Below are 22355 nucleotides of genomic sequence, written 5' to 3'. Positions count from 1 at the left end.
CAGCTGAAGGGAAGAAACTGAAACCTCCCTGAGCCTCAATTTCCTCATCTGTGAGATGGAGAGGGTCATATGAGGGTCAGCATGAGTTGCTGAATGTCTCACACAGCTGTTGCGAAGTGGAAAGGAGGAAACACATATAAACTATTTAGTCACGAACGCTTAATCACATATGAAATGTTGAATAACCAATGGCTGCTATTAGTCATATGTCTGTCTTCCCTGGTACATTAATCTTAGGGACCCAGGTACTACTTTTTGATACCTGTGTCCATAGCTCTTTTCTCAGCAATCAGCACATTAACAAGCCCACATAAATATATGATGAACAGAAAGCATGTTTCAGGGCTGTTACTGCCACATTGTACTCAAGTATTATAAAATAAGCTCCTCTTTAGAGTAACACCAAAGTTCCTGCCTCTTAAGCAAATGATGCCTATTTCCTCCCACCTCATCTCCTGCCCCCTGACTGTCAACTCATGAGGTTAGGGTCTATATAGATTTTGTTCTTCATAGGTCCCCAGTGCACAGCAGAGAGCTCAATACATAATAGGAGCTTATCAAATATTTGTGGGCTGAATTTTTAATAAGCATTTGTGAAATGTATTATGATTCACTTAGCACATTCACATAAACACGTGTAGTATCTCTCTGTAGACCAGGCTCTGGTCTGGAGCTATATTGCCTGAGTTCAGACTCCAGTGCCACCATTCACTAGTTGAGTGATCTTGGGTAATAGACAAGTTTTCAATGCCTTGGTTTTCTCACTTGTAAAATGAGAATAATAACAATATTGAGCTAATGAAAGTATTACAATGTTAATTCATATAAACCTTATAAAACAGTACCTGGCTCACAAGTGTTCTTTAAATGTCAGTAATTATTAATTTTGCTTGTCACTGTTTTTGTCCATCACAATGTTAAGAATAAATCATTCCAACTGCCTAAATCATGTTTCCTTTCATGTAACAAAATATGAAAAGTGATGTCGTTACTTCAAAGTCCTAAAATTAATTTCAGCAGAGCAAATCATAATCTCAAAAAGCTGACTTTCAAAATTTCTGCAAAAAATAAATGTATTTATAGAGACTGTCCCTATAATAAAATAATCCTAAATGGCTCCAAATTGTCTGTAGTTTAAGGCTTTCCCAAATAACTTGTGTTGGATCCTTCTCCAGTAACATTTTATGTTATTCCTTCCACAAACAAGAATAGCCATACTGACGTGAGTAGACATATGAGTAAAACATGCGCACACACACACATGCACCCCAGGTAATGGAATTAGGTCTTGCTGTCTTCTGCCTCCACCACAAAACTCATTGCCTTACTATGGACAAAAGTGCATCAATCCGTGTATGCATCTCCCCATCACTTAGAGTATGTATTTATTAGAGCAAGCTTTAACAAAAACTTTAGGTCACTGTTTTCAACCATTGATGAGAAGACCAATTAGAAAAATGAAGAGAAAAATAAAGACAAAAGGGCACCTGAGTACTTCACTCACCTTCAATACTGTAATGTTCCAAGCAAAGCTCTCAGTTGCTTTGTTGAGTTTTCTTCCTTTCAAGCCTTCTTTTGCCCCCAGATTATGAAGCTCCTCATGGAACTCCATGCCTTTGAAAAGAGAACATAAGAGAATTCTCTGAATAAATTTCAGAAATTTAGGCATTTTATTGTGAAAATATTATCAGTAAAAATATAATTTCCCATTTCTCTCCTCTCATAATTTATAAATCCTTAAATTGAATTCTCTTCTCATTCTGTTCATCACCACCCAATGGCTATCCTTAAGGGAAAACTAAAAATAATCAATGCATTAGATTAAATTAAATTTTAAACAGCAAGAATACATAGACAAAGACATGAGAAGTTAAGAAGCAAATTTTTCCAACAGGTTGCATCCATCTTGCCTGTCTTCTGCCTGGTTTTTACATAAAATGGTGTAATGTGTGAATGGCTACCATATGTGAAGGATGCACATATCTTGCTTTTTCTTATGAACCATCCATATGGCTTGACAGTAGGCCTGGAGCTTACAAAGATAACAATGGTAATTAGTAAATGTTGAGTAAAACTAAAAAGGTTTTAAAAAATATAGCATTCCTGGAAACACCCAAATGTTTCAAATTTGGGAATGGCCCTAGTTATTTACAGCTAAACCATTCTCCTGAGCTTGAATACTATGAAAAACATCACCATCATCTGTTTCTCTAGCCTTTGTCTTAGCAGCTCAGAATTGGGAATCACACTTTTTTCTGGTAAGCGCATTCCATCTCTGGAAAGCTATGATTGATATCAAGCCAGTCTTTCTCCCTGAAACTTCTACCCCTTGGTTCTAACTAGACTCACCAACAAGGTCTAATCTCTGTTCCACAGTGCAGTCCTTAAAATATTTGAAGATATTGGATTAAAGTCTACCAGAGCTTTCCCTTCTCCAGATTAAACATTCTAACATGTTTCAGCTTATTATAATGTCTCTCTTTAAGGATGACATCCAGGAACATTGTACTTAAAATAGGATTGAAGTAGCCCACATGAGGTAGGGTTCTACCACCACTTCCTTGTTCTATTGACTAGGTTTGTATTAATGCAGCCTAAACCACATTAACTTGCCTGGTGTTAACATCACAAACACGATACATAGTAAAAGCATGGCTGCAGAGCCTAGATCTATCCCCTGGCCCTACCACTGACAAGCTCCATGAGCAAGAATGAATCCCTGAAACTCTCTGCCATTCAGTCTCCTCAATGGTGCAATGGCAATAACAAAGAGTACTGACCTCATGGAACTGGGTGAAGATTAAATAAGTCTACAAATACAAAGCTCTCAAAGTAACGCCTGGTACATAGGAACATAATATAGTATTTGGTATTGTTATTATTTTCATGCTTCCTTTCAACAGAAACATCAGTAGTGAAGAGCACCATTTTCAAATTTTGGTCTAGCTTCAAAGGTCACCTTTGCCACATGTTGGTATGGTATTTGGGATAATTCATTCAATCTCTCAGAATCTAAGATGCCTTATCTGTAGATTGGACATAATGATGATTACCTTGCAGAGTTGTTATGAGGACTAAATAACATAGCATATATGTTTAGTATATCATATGCATATACATCAAGCAATTGTTAGTGACACCTTCCTTATCATAATCACTAGTGTGTGTATAGATTAGGGAGAACATGGATCCAAGAGAGAGGAAAAGTACAGGGGCGTGGATGAAGGTGAAGATAAACAGTGAGACATAAGAGACATGGGACCCATTGCACCCTTGATGAAAGAACAGACCTAAAATGAGGACTAGTAAATGGGGCAAAAGCCTAGAAGGTTAACAGGATTATGGTTCAAATTGTAAAACTAAAGTGGTTCTTAAGCAGCAGTGTAAAACCACAGTTTCCATATCAGAAGTAAACAGCTTTGATCGGTTCCTAAATCACAACAGCAAGTTCAGAAACCCTCACCTCTCTAGATATCTTCAGATACCATCTCTATATATACACAGACAACCCACTTACTATCATCTAGATCTCTTCTGTGCTAAACAAAGGCTTCAATGCAACTCAAAGTATCATTAAACTATGACATAAAAATATTTGAATTTTAAGAGTAAAAAGTAAAGTCTGCAAGAATCATCATTATGCTTTCTAAGCAAAATAGGGGCAAGAGGGAAGATTACCTGCTTTTTGACACTGCACAATCTTTTCCTGGACTGTGTCTGCCATTTCTATGAGAAATCGGCTCTCTTGGATCATCTGTCACAAAATAAACATTAGAAGGTGGTTGTCAGGAATCCTTAAACTGGCGCATTGTAAACACAAGATTCAAAAAGACACACATGATACTGCCAGGAACGGGGCACCATGGAGTAACCATAGGAAATGAGAGAGGGAAGGATGATCTCTGCTCCAACCCCCATCCACTCTCACGTTATCTAGAGCCACTTACCTTATGGCTGCTCCAGTTATGTAACATACCTGCACACCATGAGTGCCAAATCAACAACTGTTGAATATGTGCATACATACTCTTTAAGTTCCCGGTCACATGCATGAACACCTCTTCTTTTGATCCCCTCACCCCAAGTTACTGCAATATCAAGGCTAATGGTACTGGAACGATAGTAATGAGAATCAGAACAAGGAATCACCCATTGATGAGCTTAAAGGACTACTGAACACATCATCAGTGAAGTTGGAAACTTGGATCTGAGTGGCACAAAGGTGGCAGAGGTCTGATCCTTACTCGAGAAGGGCTACGGCTCCACTGGCAAGAATGAGCTGTGAGTCATATTCACCACTGATTCCACAGAGCTTGTAGGCAACAACATTGAAATAGCGTCCCTGCCCTTCACATTTCGGTAGAAAGGAAAAAGACCAAGAGGAGATTAATATGCTGAGTGAAGAAGGGGAAATAGGACAGCTGTTGGAGAGAGAGAGAAAAGAAAAATATGTATGTGAAGAAGGGGGAAGACAGAAATAGGTACAGAAGTTGTGATCAGAAACACAGGGATTGGGGCTCTTCTAAAGAAATGGCCAAAGAAAGGCACCAATAAGCAAATGAACACTCCCTTAATGTCCAGTCACTCTTCGATTTCTAATCAGTTCAGTTGAATTCAGTTCAGTCACTCAGTCATGTCTGACTCTTTGCAACCCCGTGGATGGCAGCATCCCAGGCTTCCCTGTCCATCACCAACTCCTGGAGCTTGCTCAAATTCATGTCCATCAAGTCAATGATACCATCCAACCATCTCATCCTCTGTCGGCCCCTTCTCCTCCCACCTTCAATCTTTCCCAGTATCAGGGTCTTTTCAAATGAGTTAGTTCTTCCCATCAGGTGGCCAAAGTATTGTAGTTTCAGCTTCAGCATCAGTCCTTCCAATGAATATGCAGGATTGATTTCCTTTAGGATTGACTGGTTTGATCTCCTTGCAGTCCAAGGGACTCTCAAAAGTCTTCTCCAACATCATACTTCAAAAGCATCAATTCTTCGGTGCTCAGCTTTCTTTACAGTCCAACTGTCACATCCATACATGACTACTGGAAAAACCACAGCTTTGACTAGATGGACCTTTGTCAGCAAAGTAATGTCTCTGCTTTTTAATATGCTATCTAGGTTGGTCATAGCTTTTCTTCCAAGGAGTAAGTGTCTTTTAATTTCATGGCTACAGCCATCATCTGCAGTGATTTTGGAGCCCAAGAAAAGAAAGTCTCTCACTGTTTCCATTGTTTCCCCATCTATTTGCCATAAAGTGATGGGACCAGATGCCATGATCTTAATTTTCTGAATGTTGAGTTTTAAGCTAGCTTTTTCACTCTCCTCTTTCACTTTCATCAAAAGGCTCTTCAGTTCCTCTTCACTTCTACTCCTAATAAATGTCCCTTTTAATCTGGCTATTTCATGATTTCTCTGTCTGGCTCAATGATCTAAAGAAAGCTCAAGGCAGAATCCAAAGCGGACATAAAAGGTCTTAAGACACATATTTTTCATAATTAAATGTTGTTGAACAGATTGTAATTTTATACAATTACTTTCAAATATGAAGTGGTTTATTATTACAAATCTTCAAATGGAAAAGGCTATTTGAATCACAAATGTTTAGTGCCTAACAATTCCACAAGAGTAAAATCATACCATTCATTCATTTAAAAAATATCTACTCAGCAGCTTTTATGTGTAAGCATTGTAGTAACTACAAGGGGTATGATACACTGAGGAGCAGAAACAGACACATTTCTATCTCCGTGGGGTTCCATGGCCTAGTAAGGGAAGTCTGCTCGAATGAATGAATGAAATATGATATGTAATTCAACCAAACTTCAATTACTTATATTTCTGCATAAGATGATAGTTTGAAGTGACTTGGGCTTCCCTGGTGGCTCAGAGGGTAAAGCGTCTGCCTACAATGCAGGAGACCCAGGTTCAATCCCTGGGTCAGGAAGATACCCTGGAGAAGGGAATGGCAACCCACTCCAGTACTCTTGCCTGGAAAATCCCATGGACTGAGAAGCCTGGTAGGCTACAGTCCATGGGGTCACAAAGAGTCGGACAAAACTGAGCGACTTCACTTTTCACTTGAAGTGACTTATTTGGAGGGATAAATCGACTCCATTGTGAAGGAGATCAGCCCTGGGATTTCTTTGGAGAGAATGATGCTGAAGCTGAAACTCCAGTACTTTGGCCACCTCATGCGAAGAGTTGACTCACTGGAAAAGAGTCTGATGCTGGGAGGGATTGGGGGCAGGAGGAGAAGGGGACAACAGAGGATGAGATGGATGGATGGCATCACTGACTCGATGGACGTGAGTCTGAGTGAACTCCGGGAGTTGGTAATGGACAGGGAGGCCTGCCGTGCTTCGATTCATGGGGTCGCAAAGAGTTGGACACGACTGAGCGACTGAACTGAACTAAACTGAAATTGACTATTAAAACCATAGCAGGTTACAAGTGAATGAAACTCACTGTCAAAGAAAAATGTAATAGGAAGGCAATTTGATTTAGTGTTTTCTAAGCTTAGCATCTCACATGCAACATCAACTGAATTTTTAGGATTTTTCAAAGTTATCAGATGTTCCAATTAGTTAAATAGCATACAAAATATTTTCATGAAATTCAAGCAAGGGAAATATTCATAAAGAGAAAAGTACATTCGGTGATTTTACCGTGAGCAAGAGCTAATATACTATACATTTTTAGAGTCATTTTAAGGCTAAAAGAAGCTTAACTATCAGGACACCCCCTTAATTTTGTGAAAAAAGAAACTAAGACTTATAATAATTCTCATCTAAAAAATAGAACTAATTAATGATTAAACTGGAATTAAAATTTCAGACTCCCTCTGATTTTGTCTGGCCTTCACACATGCCATCTTTTGAACCGGAAATGTAGCTTTCCAAAGTTGTCAGATTCAGCCCATCAGTAAAAACATGAGGCCATGCCCATAACTGAACTACTGCAACTATGTTCAAATGTTTCCTTTTAAAGAAAAACTTCAAAAGGGACAAGATTGGTAATTTCCTTTGACAATATCTTGACTGACATTCATTTCTCTTGGTTTTGCTCTCAGTGGAAAACATATTCTCTGACTAAACAAAAAAGAAACTCTTCATTGGTATGTGGCCAGTTTTCTTCACAGTACTGTACTTCAAGTAAGTATCTCCTCAGTGTTGAGTACGAAAGGAATATACTTCCTGCCTCCAAAGATGCCACAGCCTCTTTGTGACAACCTGAGAAGGAGGTGCCCTCTTTGCCAAGGCTAACTCTTCTACATTGACTTCCAATCTCACCTTTCCCTTCTTCTTTCAGGAATTCATTCCTAACGAATCATTTTTTCATCTACAATTTCTGCTCCTTCCCTGGTTTTTCCCTTTTCTATACAGTATCTTCTATCTTAAAGTAAGCAAATAAAATCAATAACAAAATACTCGATTGGCCTTTGAATGTTTGTCATCGTCAACCTTTCCTTAAAAAATTATCCCATTGCTTTGATTCTTGCATGATTACACTGAGACCCCCAAAGTGTGGTCTCATCACAGAGTAACCTTGGCCTGTCTCCAGATCTCATTCTTGTCAGTTCAACAGTTGACACCACTTTATCACCCTACAGGCTTCCTTGTAGCTCAGTCGGTAAAGAATCTGCCTGCAGTACAGGAGACCTGGGTTTGATCCCTGGGTTAGGGATCCATTCCTAATCTTACTTGTGATACTGATTTCTTCTACATATTAATTACCCACACATGTAGGCAATATGCATTTTATTTATTACTGATCACTTCAAACTTATGATTGTATTTTTTGAAATATAATCTCTTTTGGTCTCTAGTCTTTTTCCTGGTTTCTCCATTTTTCTATAATCTTACATGTTCTTAATTCTCTTTCAGATTGAGTACTGAAAAATAACATTTTTAGTAGGATTATACCTATAGAAAATGTAATACTCAAGTATCAGAAATAAATCTTAAAACTGTATTACATCTTTGAGGCAAAATAAATTCAGGACCAAAACATACAATAAACCCTATGATTCAAGTTCTCTTCAAAATCTCCCAAGTAAATATTTGTTAATCCCATAGTGTAAGAAATTTGTTTTTCCCACATGGGAAATAGATGGGGAAACAGTGGAAACAGTGTCAGACTTTATTTTGGGGGGGCTCCAAAATCACTGCAGATGGTGACTGCAACCATGAAATTAAAAGACGCTTACTCCTTGGAAGGAAAGTTATGACCAACCTAGATAGCATATTAAAAAGTAGAGACATTACTTTGCCAACAAAGATCTGTCTAGTCAAGGCTGTGGTTTTTCCAGTGGTCATGTATGGATGTGAGAGATGGACTATAAAGAAAGCTGACCACCAAAGAATTGATGCTTTTGAACTGTGGTGTTGCAGTCCCTTGGACTGCAAGGAGATCCAACCAGTCCATCCTAAAGGAGGTTAGTCCTGGGTATTCATTGGAAGGACTGATGCTGAAGCTGAAACTCCAATACTTTGGCCACCTCATGCAAAGAGGTGACTCATTGGAAAAGACCCTGATGCTGGGAGGGATTGGGGGCAGGAGGAGAAGGGGACGACAGAGGATGAGATGGCTGGATGGCATCACTGACTCAACGGACATGAGTCTGGGTAAATTCCGGGAGTTGGTGATGGACAGGGAGGCCTGGCGTGCTGCTGTTCATGGGGTCGCAAAGTCGGACACGACTGAACTGAACTGAACTGAATAGATCACTTCATAAAGAGATAGTCAAGTGTGATTTAACCTTCAACATAGAAGAGTATCCCTGAGGATAATTTGAAAGACTCTAGTCATAAAAGTCAGAACTTTTACTCCTAAACACCTTGTTATTAATATTCTCAGAACTTAAAATCATTGTTTATACAAACTTGTTTATAAGAGCATTTTGATCCTCTTTTCTAAGATAACAGCTTCCATTGTATCTATAAAAATTATTTTATTCTATTTTCTGCAGTCAACTTTCAATTATTAGCAGTTGTAGAGAAAACAAATAAAATTAGATGACTGAAACATACCAACAAAGCCAAACCATACTCAAATCAACAATTTCAACCTTTCCCCCCAGCTTAGATAAGTAATTTATGTAAGTTGTTAGAAAGGAAAAATGGTTGACTTGAGTTTCATCTCCTTCCTATGTTTCTACAGATCCTGACAGAAATGAAATACAAAGCCAAGGAGTGAAGGTGAGAAGCATGTCCTCAGATAATCCCCCAGCAGGTCAGTAGGTAGACTTAAGACAGCCAAAGCTGGGTTGAACTCAGATAGAATCTGGCAGCAGCCTGATTTACATATCTGATGTCTCAGCCTCAGCTCCCAGTTGCCTCTGCTGTTGGAGTGATACAAAGAGCTTTCCTGTGGTTCTGTTACATGAATATCTCCAAAAAGACCTTAATTCCTTGCCATGGCTTTGAACCTAAAAGAACAGAGGGCTCACCCAGATAAAGGCTGGTGTCACTTTAAGCATTACATGAACAGGGGTGTGCAAAGTTGTCAGTTAAGATAAAAATCATTTATTTAAAACAAAAACTTTACTGAAGGGGACAGTAATGCTTTTACTCAAAGATGGATTAAATTGTCTAATCTGTGTGAAAAAAAACTGTCTTCCCAGCTCAGTAGGGATTTGACTAATTGCCTAGGATCATTGCAGAGTCAATGTAACTATTTAATGGTGCTGGAAAGATGAGATTTCATCAAAATATTACTCATAACCTTCCATAGATTCCAATTTTATCCTGAATTACATCTACATTCTTAGAACCAGAGAAGTTTATATCTAGAAGTAACCTTAATGACCATCTATCACGGACAGCCCCATTTTACAGATAAAAAAACTCAGTCCCAAACTAACTTGCCTTAAACCATACTGCTAGTTGGTAAAAAACTTTACACTAGAACTCAAGCATTCCTGAGGTGCAGACCTTATAAACTGTTCTGTAATGCTAATATTATATTAGAGTGTAGAATTTCTACTGCAAGTGCAAGTTGGTGATTAACATTTTATAAATTAGAATTCACCAAGCAAAGGAACATGAAAATACCTTCTTTCCATGACTGCTTCCCCCTTCAAGTCAAGCAGCACACATGAACCGATATAGGTATTCTTCCTATGAAATCTAGGAAGAAATATACTTACTTGTGTCCATTGTTTTTTCAGGAAGAACTTCCCAAATTTGAAAAGGCAATCGCTTAAGAATATGTGAATCTATGAAAAGCCAATCTGTTCTCTAGACCTTCTAAGAAGACCAAAATAATCTATCTCTATCCTCTTTCTAATTAAAACACTGGACTTTAGTTTTTAGTTCAATAGCGGCTCATCTATTCAGATTGTTTAAAATAAGACTTGAATTTTACTAAAGTTGGTACACTTTAATATCTGATTGTTGTTACAAATACGTTTGCTAACTAGAATGAATACAATTTCCTTTAATTTTTAACTTACTTAAGAATTTTAAATCAGATGCATAAAAAGCACTCTTAATAGATGGGCATCTTTTGGTTTTAAGCAAATTCAGTATTATAAGACTGCTAATTTTCAGTGATACAGGAACACAACTAACATTCCAGCTTACTGGAAGTCTATTGCCTTTGGTGTATGTGATGAAGTTAGTATTTTCTGTCCTGGAGCCAGCTCTGAATGATGTTTCCCAGTCTGAATTACAATGGAGCAGGAAAGGGGAACTCACACAGAGCAGGTCAAAGGACCTCTGTCTCCACATTCATGGTAGTAACAGAATCTATCAATACCACATGAGCAGCTTTTGCATAAATGGATAATTTTACCTCTTCTTTTCTCCAGTTGTTCTGATTCTAAGATATAATTGTCAGCTATACCTTGAGTAATCATTAGAAATGTTTGTTTTTAGCTCACTATGATTAAAATTTAGTTCATTCATACTATTTCCTATTGACTAAACCATTCTGAAGGAGATCAGCCCTGGGTGTTCTCTGGAAGGAATGATGCTAAAGCTGAAACTCCAGTACTTTGGCCACCTCATGTGAAGAGCTGACTCATTGGAAAAGACCCTGATGCTGGGAGGGATTGGGGGCAGGAGGAGAAGGGGCCGACAGAGGATGAGATGGCTGGAAGGCATCACCGACTCGATGGACGTGAGTTTGAGTGAACTCCGGGAGTTGGTGATGGACAGGGAGGCCTGGCGTGCTGCGATTCATGGGGTCGCAAAGAGTCGGACACGACTGAGCAACTGAACTGAACTGAACTGAAACTTCATGAACCTTCTCCAGAATTTTTCAGACCAATTTGACAATCTTACACTCTCTTAAATTAAAAGAGTTGCAAGTTGAGTATTCAGGAATGCAAAGCAAATCCTGAGGATTCATGCACAATGTTTCACAAAGAAGCTCCCCAAAATACTTGCTTATTGATACATCTCTGATACCCTGTGTCCTTGGGACCCGGGTACCAAGTGAAAATGCTGCTAACCCTCATATGCTGACAATTCCTGCAATATATAGAAAATGTATAGAAAACATTGCCACACCCAAGAGTAAGCAGTTTCAATGCACTGAGTACACATTTTGTTTTTAAATAACCAGCTCTGGTTAAACACATGCCAATGGGTTTTTTTTTTTGTTTTTCCTGGGTTTCATTACTACACAATCCAACATGCTTTTTAAAATGTAAACTAATATAAAGTTCTACACAAACTTCACAACAAGATAGAGCAATGGATGGAGAATACTTTTGACTTAATTTCAATTTAAATTGATTTCAATAACTAAAACTAAAGCTGCATTAGAGGGCTGTTGACATACCTACAACTTTTTCCCATTCTTCACCTCAATGTATACTGATAATACTGAGAGCAGAAAATGTATTTAATCGAATCCATTGTTTGGCTTCAGTGTGATACCAGCCCGTACGTTGATTCTACCCCAAGAGTGATAAAAGATAGTGATTGGCTCTCTTTGCTAGATTCCTAGCTATGTTAACACAATCAACTGCTCTCCAAATCACACAACTAAGTAAAAGATTAAATAATTCTTGACTTTTGTTTTCTAGATTGTTTTGACTTTATGTTCAGAAAATCTGTTGCTGTTTTCATAGCAACATTTCAACTTTTATGTTAATGTTGTTCAGCACAGAAGTCACCTTCAGAGAATGCTTTGGCTGCATTTTTTACACTTGTAATTCCCTGCAACTCTTCCACCTCTGATTTCTATATTTAAAACACTACTCAAAGTGTTCAGATTAATTTTAAACACTTAAAAAGACCAAAATATGTTAGACAATATTTCTTGACTATGCATGGAAAGTTAGACAGGTAAGAACAACAGAAAAGTAAAAATTCAGGTATCTAAAGAAAACAATTTTTAAAAGGTTAGAGAGCATTTTTCTATCAAAACCATTTGCAAATTATTTTCTCACTGGGTGAGACAGGGTAAAAGTCATAGAGGGGGTATATTACAAGTCACTGGTAAAAATCCACCATAAGCACTCAAGATCCTTCGACTCCATCCATCTCGGGACATAAAATATCATCTGCTTCACTGCTAGGACACTATGTGTTTCTGCTCCTTCCTCTCTTCAGGTGTAAATCTTGCCTTCTTATCAGTATTTCCCATTCCTCAAGGACAGAAATTTTGTTTCATACCATTTCTTTCCCCCAGCGACTTGCATAGTAACGTGTGCAAAGTTTTTTTGTTAAATTAACAAATCAAAAGATTAAAGACATAGACAAAATGATACATTGAAAGAAGTGTTGTTACAACTGGCAAAAATACACTCTTATCTCATTTTACTTATATTTCTCTTGACTCAAAGAGCTGTCATGCTTCACACTATGGCTATTTGTGCTGATAACCATGTCTCTATTTATTCACCTCTATTTTGCACACAAGCTCCTAAAGTTCTTTAAAGTTTACACATGTTGAATGTCATGAATAAAATCAATAAATGAACTTTTTATTAAAGTCAGTTTTGCAAGAGATTAGGACAAAGGGCTGGCCTTAGATTGATGCAGAAGGAATTAAAGCTAGGAAGTCATTTGAGGTAGAGTACAACAGAAAAACAAGGGATGGAAAATGCTTGACAAACGAAATAGCTTGACTGAAGGAGAGGGTTCAAATGGAAGGAAACGGGAGGTTAGAGTGGCAAAACAGGCAGCACAGGTGGATGAAAGCATCTCAAGCCTATCAGAAATAGAGTCTGAGGATGCTTATTCCCATTGCTCTTCCAACAACACAGGAGAAGACTCTACACACGGACATCACCAGATGGCCAACACTGAAATCAGATTGACTATATTCTTTGCAGGTAAAGATAGAGAAGCTCTATACAGTCAGCAAAAACAAGACCAGGAGCTGACTGTGGCTCAGATCATGAACTCCTTATTGCCAAATTCAGAAGTAAATTAAAGAAAGTGGGAAAACCACTAGACCATTCAGGTATGACCTAAATCAAATCACTTATGACTATACAGTGGAAGTGAGAAATAGATTTAAGGGACTAGATCTGATAGACAGAGTGCCTGATGAACGATGGACAGAGGTTCGTAAATTGTACAGGAGACGGGGATCAAGACCATCCCCACGGAAAAGAAATGCAAAAAAGCAAAATGGCTGTCTGAAGAGGACTTACAAATATCTGTGAAAAGAAGAGAAGCGAAAAGCAAAGGAAAAAAGGAAAGATATAAGCATTTGAATGCAGAGTTCTAAAGAATAACAAGGAGAGATAAGAAAGCCTTCCTCAGCAATCAATGTAAAGAAATAGAGGAAAACAACAGAATGGGAAAGACTTGAAGAGATCTCTTCAAGAAAATTAGAGATACCAAGGGAACACTTCATATACAGATGGGTTCAATAAAGGTCAGAAATGGTATGGACCTAACAGAAGCAGAAGATATTAAGAAAAGGTGGCAAGACACACACACACACACACACAGACACGCACATATGCCTGTGCGCTAAGTTGCTTCAGTCATGTCCAACTCTTTGTGACCTTTAGACTTAGCCCACCAGGTTCCTCAGTCCATGGGATTCTCTAGGCAAGAATACTGGAGTGGGTTGCTCTGCCCTTCTCCAGGAGATCGTCCCAACCCAGGGATCGAATCCATGTCTCTTATGTCTCCGGCATTGTCAGGCTGCTTCTTTACCACTAGCGCCACCTGGGAAGCCCTGAGCCACAGGTGGTATAGTCACTAAGTAGTGTCTGACTCTTACAACACCATGGACTGTAGCCTGCCAGGCTTCTCTGACCATGGGAGTCTCCAGGCAAGAATATTGGAGTGGGTTACCATTTCCTTCTCCACTGAGCCACTGGGGAAGCCCATAAATATATATATATATATATACACACAAACACATACACAATCGAATACTACCCAGCCATAAAGGATGAAATAATGTCATATGCAGCAATATGGATGAACCTAAAGATTATCATACTAAAGTCAGTCAGAAAGAGTAAGACAAACACCACATGGTATCCCTTGCAGGTGGCATCTAAAATACGCCACAAATGAATGCATATGTGAAAAAGATTCTGCCCACAATGTGGGAGACCCAAGTTCCATCACTGGGTCAGGAAGATCCCCTGGAGGAGGAAATGGCTACTCACTACAGTATTCTTGACTGGAAAATTTCATGGACAGAGGAGTCTGGCAGGCTACACTCCATGGGATTCCAAAGTGTCAGGCACAACTGAGTATCTAACACTTATGCACACTTACAAAACAAAACCAGACTCATAGATATAGAGAATAGATTTGTGGTTGCCAAGTGGGAGGTGGGGTAGGGGTGGGAAGGACTGGGAGTTTAGGATTAGCAGAGGCAAACTATTATGTATAGGACAGATGAACAACATGATCCTATTGTAAAGCACAAGAGACTGCATTCACTATCCTGTGACAAACCATAATGGAAAAGAATGTGAAAAAGAATTTTTATGTATGTATGTATGTATCAAAAAGTCACACTGCTGTACAGCAGAAATTAATGCAGCATTTTAAGTCAACTATACTCTTTAAAAGATTATTGAATCTAAAAAGACCTTATGGAGTTAATACATATAGAGAGAATCACTATATACATATATATATATATATATATATATATATATATATATAAAATCACTTGGAGGAACTGAGGACCATTGACTTGGTGTTATCTTTTGCAGTGATCAGAAAAGGCAAATGAATACCTAGAGAATTAAAAGTGAACCCAGTTTTTGACCTATTCAATTTATACTGTTTGTTTTTGAAATACCTAGGTGATATCCTGTAGAAAATTTTAGGGCTGAAGCTAGAGATATGTTTTAAAATAATGTAAAATGTCCATGCATAAGAACATCATTGTAGAAGGGAAAAAGTCAAACCTATCCAAAGAAATTCTGATAGTGTTCTACTGAAATTGAATGTACTTTCCAATGTAATCACACACCATTACAACCTTGTGTTAAATGATGAGGAACATAAGCAGATCACCAAGAACAGAGTCATAAGCATGGTTTGAACCTTAGCAGGTCACCTGCCCTGACTGTAAGCTACAGGAGCACAGGGCCTGCTGTAAATCCCAAAGCATTAACACAGTGGCTTGCCCATGGGCTTAACTCAGAAAATGTTTATAATATTAAATATCTCCATTCCTGGATCTGACACTAACCAACTCTTTCAGGAACTTTTTTTTTTTAACAATCCCAAGGTTAAGATTAATCCTAAATGAAAAAAATCCTTACTTTTTATTTATAAAACATAATTTTGCTGCTTTAACAGTCTTAAGAGACTTAGCAGTGACTCTATGACCTAAATTACCTACACCAGTGATATTTTCTTAGAGAACATGAAAGTCCCAGAGTGGAGAAGTTAACGTTTGCTCTTTCAGAGACCAGCGCTCCAATCTCCCTTAGAGCAGTGCAATAAACGGACAAGTCGGTAAGAAATGACATTCTGATTTTAAATTAAGGCTCTGGGAGTTTCTGAAAACTTGTCATGATGATACAGAGCTACCAAAAGGGCAATGCAGCAAGGAGTCTGACCCCACAAGTCACCTCCGTGTGTCATTAGCCTGGGAAGGAGACATCAGTTCCACCTTCAGTGTTTCGGGCCTCTTCTGCTTGCTTGAGTTATTGATTAATAACGTTCCCAGTTTGCTTTAGAGCTTTTCAGAGGCTGTCACTTCTCACCTCTGGCTGTGACATGTGTTTGATATCAGGAAAGTCACCTCTACTTTTGTTGCCCTAAATATCAGCCAGGAATTTACACAGCTACATGCCTATTCAGAGCACTGAGGGAGATTGTAGGCAGGGCTGCTCTTAAGTAAAATTGCAATTGTTTGAGCAATCTCACCCCTACCTTACGCAGACTTGGGGAACACTCTGTCATTAGGATCTCTTCCTTTCTCCAGGTGAAAAACTGCCTGCAGGACAGGATATGTTAAATTCATCCAAAAGTACAAATTGCTGATAACTCAATGTGTTACTACTTACTAAGATTTTCATGCATTTTAAGAGATTAAAGTCTTAACCTTTAATCAAAGAATTGGTTATCATTTTGAAATTTTAAGTACCAGGGAGCAGGTAGAAAACATATGTCTTAAATAAGATATGAAATGGGGATGGGGTGTCTTCTGAAACTATGCCATGCAAATAAACCCACTCTATTATGGATATATTTGGCTTTTGATTCCTTGATACTAATATATATGCTATAATATAATTTTAATACCAATATAAGATGACTTTTAAGGTGAATTTCTAAAACCCTCAAGAGGAAATATTTCCAAATATTAAATTAATCAATGTTCAGTAAGGAATAGGACCACCTCAGGTCATTAGGGAAAAGCCAAATTTAGGGAAAAAAAAAAATTGTGCAGATGAGCTCAAGGTCAATGTTTTTGAGAGTAATTTGACTTTATTTCCGGATGATAAGTAGTAGAGTTTGATGCACTGGGTTGACTTTCAACAAATGTAGGGTACCCAGCTGCCTGATTTGTTTCTTTTGATACTGAAATAAGCCAAACATTTATATCTGTTCAGAAATGATTTCAGGTTGTTTTTCTATTCTAAACATAATCTGTATTTTTTTAGTGGTTACAACATTTCTTCTTAGATGCCATCTATACAGCTGGGCTTCCCAGGTAACACTAGTGGTAAAGAATCCACCTGCCAATACAGGAGACTGAGGTTCAATCCCTGAGTCAGGAAGATCCCCTGGAGGAGGAAATGGCAACCCACTTCAGTATTCTTGCTTGGAGAATCCCACAGACGGAAGAGCCTGGTGGGCTACAGTCCATGAGGTTGCAAAGAGACAGACATGACTGACTGAGTACATACAGTTTATTACCATTTTTGAGACATTTTTAAGCAACTTAAGTCTAAGTTGAACACACAAGCTGTTCATTTTGGAATACCTGCCCCCTACCACCACCACCGCTGCTGCTGCTGCTGCTAAGTCGCTTCAGTCGTGTCCGACTCTGTGCGACCCCATAGATGGCAGCCTACCAGGCTCCTCCGTCCCTGGGATTCTCCAGGCAAGAACACTGGAGTGGGTTGCCATTTCCTTCTCCAATGCATCAAAGTGAAGAGTGAAAGTGAAATTGCTCAGTCGTGTCTGACTCTTAGTGACCCCATGGACTGCAGCCTATCAGGCTCCTCCACCCATGGGATTTTCCAGGCAAGAATACTGGAGTGGGTCGCCATTGCCTTCTCCGCACTACTAGGCAATAAACCCTAGATTTGTCTTTTGCAGTTAGTCATCCAAATAAGTTTTTATTAATGGTCTGTGTGGGGCTTTTTAGGCTTTATTTTTAGAAGTTTTACGCTTGCATCAAAGTTGAGCAAAAAGTACAGAGAGTTCCCATGAACTCTCTCACTCCACCTCACCCCCAGTTTCCCCCACTGTTAACATCTTGCATTAGTGTGGTACATTTACTACAATTGATGTGCCAATATTGATACTTTATTATCAACTAAAGTTCACAGTTCACATGAGGGTTAACTCTTTGTGTTTTACATCGTATGGGTTTTGACTAATGTATAATGGTGCAATCCACTATTATATTATTATGCAGAATAGTTAAACTGCCCTAAAAGAGCCCTGTGATCCACCTATTCATCCCTCACCCATCCTATCCTGCCCCCAGCCCTTGAAGCTACTGATCTTTTTCCTGCCTCCATAGTTTTCCCTTAGTATGTGTATGTGGGGGGGGGGGTGTGTCTGTGTGTCTGTGTCCATGTGTGTCTGTGTGTGTGTGTGTGTCTCTCTGTGTGTGTGCTCAGAGTGTCTGAATGTTTTCAATCCCATGGACTGTAGCCTACCAGGATACTATGGAATTTTCCAGGCAAGCATATTGGAGTGGGTTGCCATGTCCTTCTCCAGGGGATCTTCCTGACCCAGGAATCGAACCTGTATCTCCTGCACTGCAAGTGGATTCTTTACCACTGGGCCACCTGCAAAGCCCTTTGCCTTAGTCTATAGGTTTCCAACTATATGTATAAGGCAGGGAACAATTTGGCTAGGGTAGTATCATAGAGATAAAACACAGGGGATTTAAAGGTTTTCCATAAAACACATTCAGAGATAGTATGGGAACTACATTATTTCACCAACTATATAGATGAATTCATTTACATTTTATTCAACTGACATTAATTGATAACATACTATGTGTCAGCAGTGTTTTAGATGCTAGAGTTACCAACAATAAGCAAGGCAGACAGTCTCTGGCCTCTTGGTATATATAATCAAATCAAGAGTAAAAGGAAAAGACAGAAATTAAACCAAAAGTCAAGCATTTTTCAATACTGCTGAATAAGATAATGGAAATCAAATAGGGTTCTGTGATAGAGTGACAGCTGGAGACAGCAGTTAGGGAAGCGGGAGACCCGGGCTCGATCCCTGGGTTAGGATGATCCCCTGGAGAAGGGAAAGGCTACCCACTCCAGTGTTCCTACCTGGAGAATTCCAAGGACTGTATAGTCCATGGGGTCGCAAAGAGTTGGACATGACTGAACAACTTTCACTTTCACTTTTCTCTGAGGATATGACACTTGAGCTAAGAATTAAGAGATAAGAAGCAACTGAAGAGAAGAACATTCCAGGCAGAGGGAACTGCAAGTAAAATGGCCTGGATATAGGAGCAAGCAGAGTCTGACTGAAGAAAACAAGCCCACAGGGCTGAGGGAAGTGAACAGAAGAGAGTGTACGGAGGTGAGGCTGGGAGCAGCAAGTGAGACGGGAAGGCAAGGCCAGGTCACAAATAGCCCTGTAAGCCATAGTGAGGAGTTTTAGTCTGTATTCATAGGAAGCCCCTGGAGGCAAGAAAGTGATATGATCTGATTCATGTTTTTAAATGATCACTGGATCTGCAGAGTATCTTAAAATACATTTATCTTAAAATAAATACTAACATGAATACACAAGAGTACTAATGATGTCAACCTATACAATGCAAATCCTAAAGTAAAAGTGGTTTTTGAGATCATCATGGCATGTGTCTGGCCCATATCTACAGCTCTCCCTTAAAGAAATAGCCAGATGAGACATCAACAGTATTTTTGGTCATCTCCACAACTGGCCAATTTTAACACTTGGTAAGGTCAGATGGTAGAGAATCTGCCTTCAATGGAGAAGACCCAGGTTCAATCCCTGAGTCCGAAAGATCCTCTGAAAAAGGGAATGGCTATCCACTTCTTGCCTGGAGAGTTCCATGGACAGAGAAGCCTGGCAGGCTACAATCCATGGGGTCACAAAGAGTCGGATACAACTGAGCAACTAACACTTACATGTTATGGACAGCCTATGCTAGCTATAGGGATATTTACTCTCAACTCCCTAACAAAACGAAAAATCTTTCCAAAGAGAACTATAAATGAATACATCATTAGAAGTAGTTCTGCTTTCCATGGGAATTCTCTGGTGGTTCCAGTGATTAGGACACGACACTTTCACTGCCCAGGGCCAGGGTTCAATCCTTAGTTAGGGAACTAAGATCCCACAAGCTGCATAGCACAGCCAAAAAACAAAATTAAATTAAAAAGAAGTATTTCTGCTTTCCACTATAGTCTTTTATTTTAAACTTTGGAAAACCATGGTGTACCTGCACTTAGAAATCATATTTTAAAAATATGAATGTGATTTGGCCAGCAGGTGTGGTTCCAGTACCATGGGACACTTGGGGATACGAAATGAAAATTGGCTAACCGCAGTCCAGGTGCTTTACTGCTTATTACAGGCCCAGCTCCAGGGAACCAGGCTCCCCTCTCAGTGACTGATTTTTCTTTCTTAGCTTACAAAGGGAATTGGAGCAATAAGTGCTTCCACTGTCTGTCTCTATGGCAATAGGTACCCTAATGTCACCTCTTAGATGGCAACTATACCTACTCACTGAATAGCTTTCAGTCCCTACTATTATGATAAAAAAATTTATTTCATGAAAAACGAGATTTATGTAACAAGCAAACTTCTTCACCAGCAACCATGAAGTACAGTTTGTAAGAGGTATGATCATTCATAAGCAGAATATACTCTGTGGGCTTTTCTTTTTTAAGTGTAGGGTATTTATTCCCAATATCTCTCTTCTAGTTGTTTTTGAATGATAAAATAGTATCATTTTCTTCCTATTTTTATTCAATTATGAAAATTAGTCAGGTTCTTTGTTAAGAGTTCGGTAAATACAGAAAAAACACAGAAAAGCATGTGCAAGAAAATAAAACTCACTCTCCTTATTTAAAAATAATCACTATTAATACCCTGCTAACATTTTAGATGCATATACATACAAATACAATTTAAACGCTATAGTGTATTTTTTTTTGCAACCAGACTCTCCCACAAAACATACTATGAGGAGTTCTTCACATCATCAAATATTCTTCTAATACAATTTTAATGGTTTTAAGGAAGTCCATAATATGGCTTACTCTATTTTATTTAACTTATCCCTCTGAAGTGAAGTGAAAGTCATTCAATCACGTCTGACTCTTTGCGACCCCATGGACTATATGGTTCATGGAATTCTCCAGGCCAGAATACTGGAGTGGGTAGCCTTTTCCTTCTCCAGGGAATCTTCCCAACCCAAGGATTGAACCCAGGTCTCCTTCAGTGCACGCAGATCCTTTATCAGCTGAGCCACAAGGGAAGCCCCACTTATCCCTCTATGTTGACATTATTAACCACAGATGTTTATGTATACATCTATTGGCTTAGAGTAAATCCTTGGATATGAAATACATGGATCAAATAGGATAATCATTTTAAATTATATTGCCAAATCAAACCCCCCCCCGCAATTTACCAATTTATTTTCCCACTAGAGGTAGATGGATGATAATATTCATGTACTTAAGAGATACTATTTTAAAAAGAAAAAAGTTGCCAATTTGAAGGAGAGGGGAAGTATATCATCACATTTTTTTTAATATTTTAAATTTAAAACTTATTTTAAGGTTAAATATGTTTTGGGGGCTTCCGAGGTGGCACTAGTGATAATGAACCTGCCTGCCAAGGCAGGAGACATAAGAGCTTCATTTTGTTCCCTGGTAGCGGAGATCCCCTGGAGGAGGGCATGGCAACTCACTCCAATATTCTTGCCTGGAGAATTCCCATAGACAGAGGAGCCTGGTGGGCTACAGCCCATAAGGTCGCAGAGTCGGACACAACTTAGCACACAGCACAGCATGTTTTTAAATTTTCATTGTTTTTGAGGGAGAGGAGATACATAAATTGCCTGTTCACCTCTGAAGCAAAGACTATTTGTTGTCCCCTAACATCTATTCTCTATTTTTTTAGTAACAGAAGAAATGATTTTTAGTTGAGCACATAGCCCTTTAAAATAAAGATATTTCTGGGCTTTCCTGGTGGCTCACTGGTAAAAAAAAAATCCCCTGCCAATTCAGGAGACATTGGGTTCAATCCCTGCCTCAAGAAGATCCACATGCTGCAAAGCAACTGAGCCCAAGCACCACACCTATTGAACCTATGCTCTAGAGCCGGGGAGCCACAACTACTGAGCCCAAGTGCCGCAACTACTGAAGCCCATGCACCCTAGAACCCATGCTGTGCAACAAGAAAAGCCACCACAATGAGCAGCCTGCACAGCGCAACTAGAGAGTAGCCCCCTGCACGCTGCACCTAGAGAAAAGCCCACCCTGCAATGAAGACCCGGTTTAGTCATAAATACTGAAATAATTTTTAAAAAAATTTTTAAATACACAAAACAAAGATATTTCCCATTCTCATTTGCAGATATATGTCTATGCGTCAACTCCAGGTTGATGAAATAAAATGTGATGTACATTTTTTCATGTCCTTAAAGGGAAAGAATAGTGCCCTCTTTCCTCTTCAGCATTCCTGATGGTTGGAATGCAGATATTATGGCTGGAGCTTCAAC

General features: G+C 38.9%; 1 protein-coding gene and 1 non-coding gene across 4 annotated transcripts in view; one reads left to right on the top strand and one right to left on the bottom strand.

The window, feature by feature from the left end:
- The window catches only part of PLCL1 (phospholipase C like 1 (inactive)), a 373074-nt gene that overhangs the window by 51202 nt on the left and 299517 nt on the right, over positions 1-22355 (bottom strand). For all 3 annotated transcript variants that reach the window (XM_060410160.1, XM_004004801.5, XM_060410159.1), the window contains 2 exons: positions 3679-3754; positions 1505-1614 (listed from right to left, as the gene is read on the bottom strand). In XM_060410160.1, coding sequence (XP_060266143.1) covers positions 1505-1614; positions 3679-3754 — 186 coding nt within the window. The remainder of the gene's footprint in view (positions 1-1504; positions 1615-3678; positions 3755-22355) is intronic.
- TRNAC-ACA (transfer RNA cysteine (anticodon ACA)) lies at positions 5869-5941 on the top strand. Its single transcript has one exon. It is a non-coding gene; the product is annotated as a tRNA-Cys (tRNA).

This window comes from Ovis aries, chromosome 2 (assembly GCF_016772045.2).
Source record: "Ovis aries strain OAR_USU_Benz2616 breed Rambouillet chromosome 2, ARS-UI_Ramb_v3.0, whole genome shotgun sequence".
NCBI lineage: Eukaryota > Metazoa > Chordata > Mammalia > Artiodactyla > Bovidae > Ovis > Ovis aries.
Note: the sequence above shows the minus strand (reverse complement) of the source record. Positions and strands in the feature narration are given on the sequence as shown.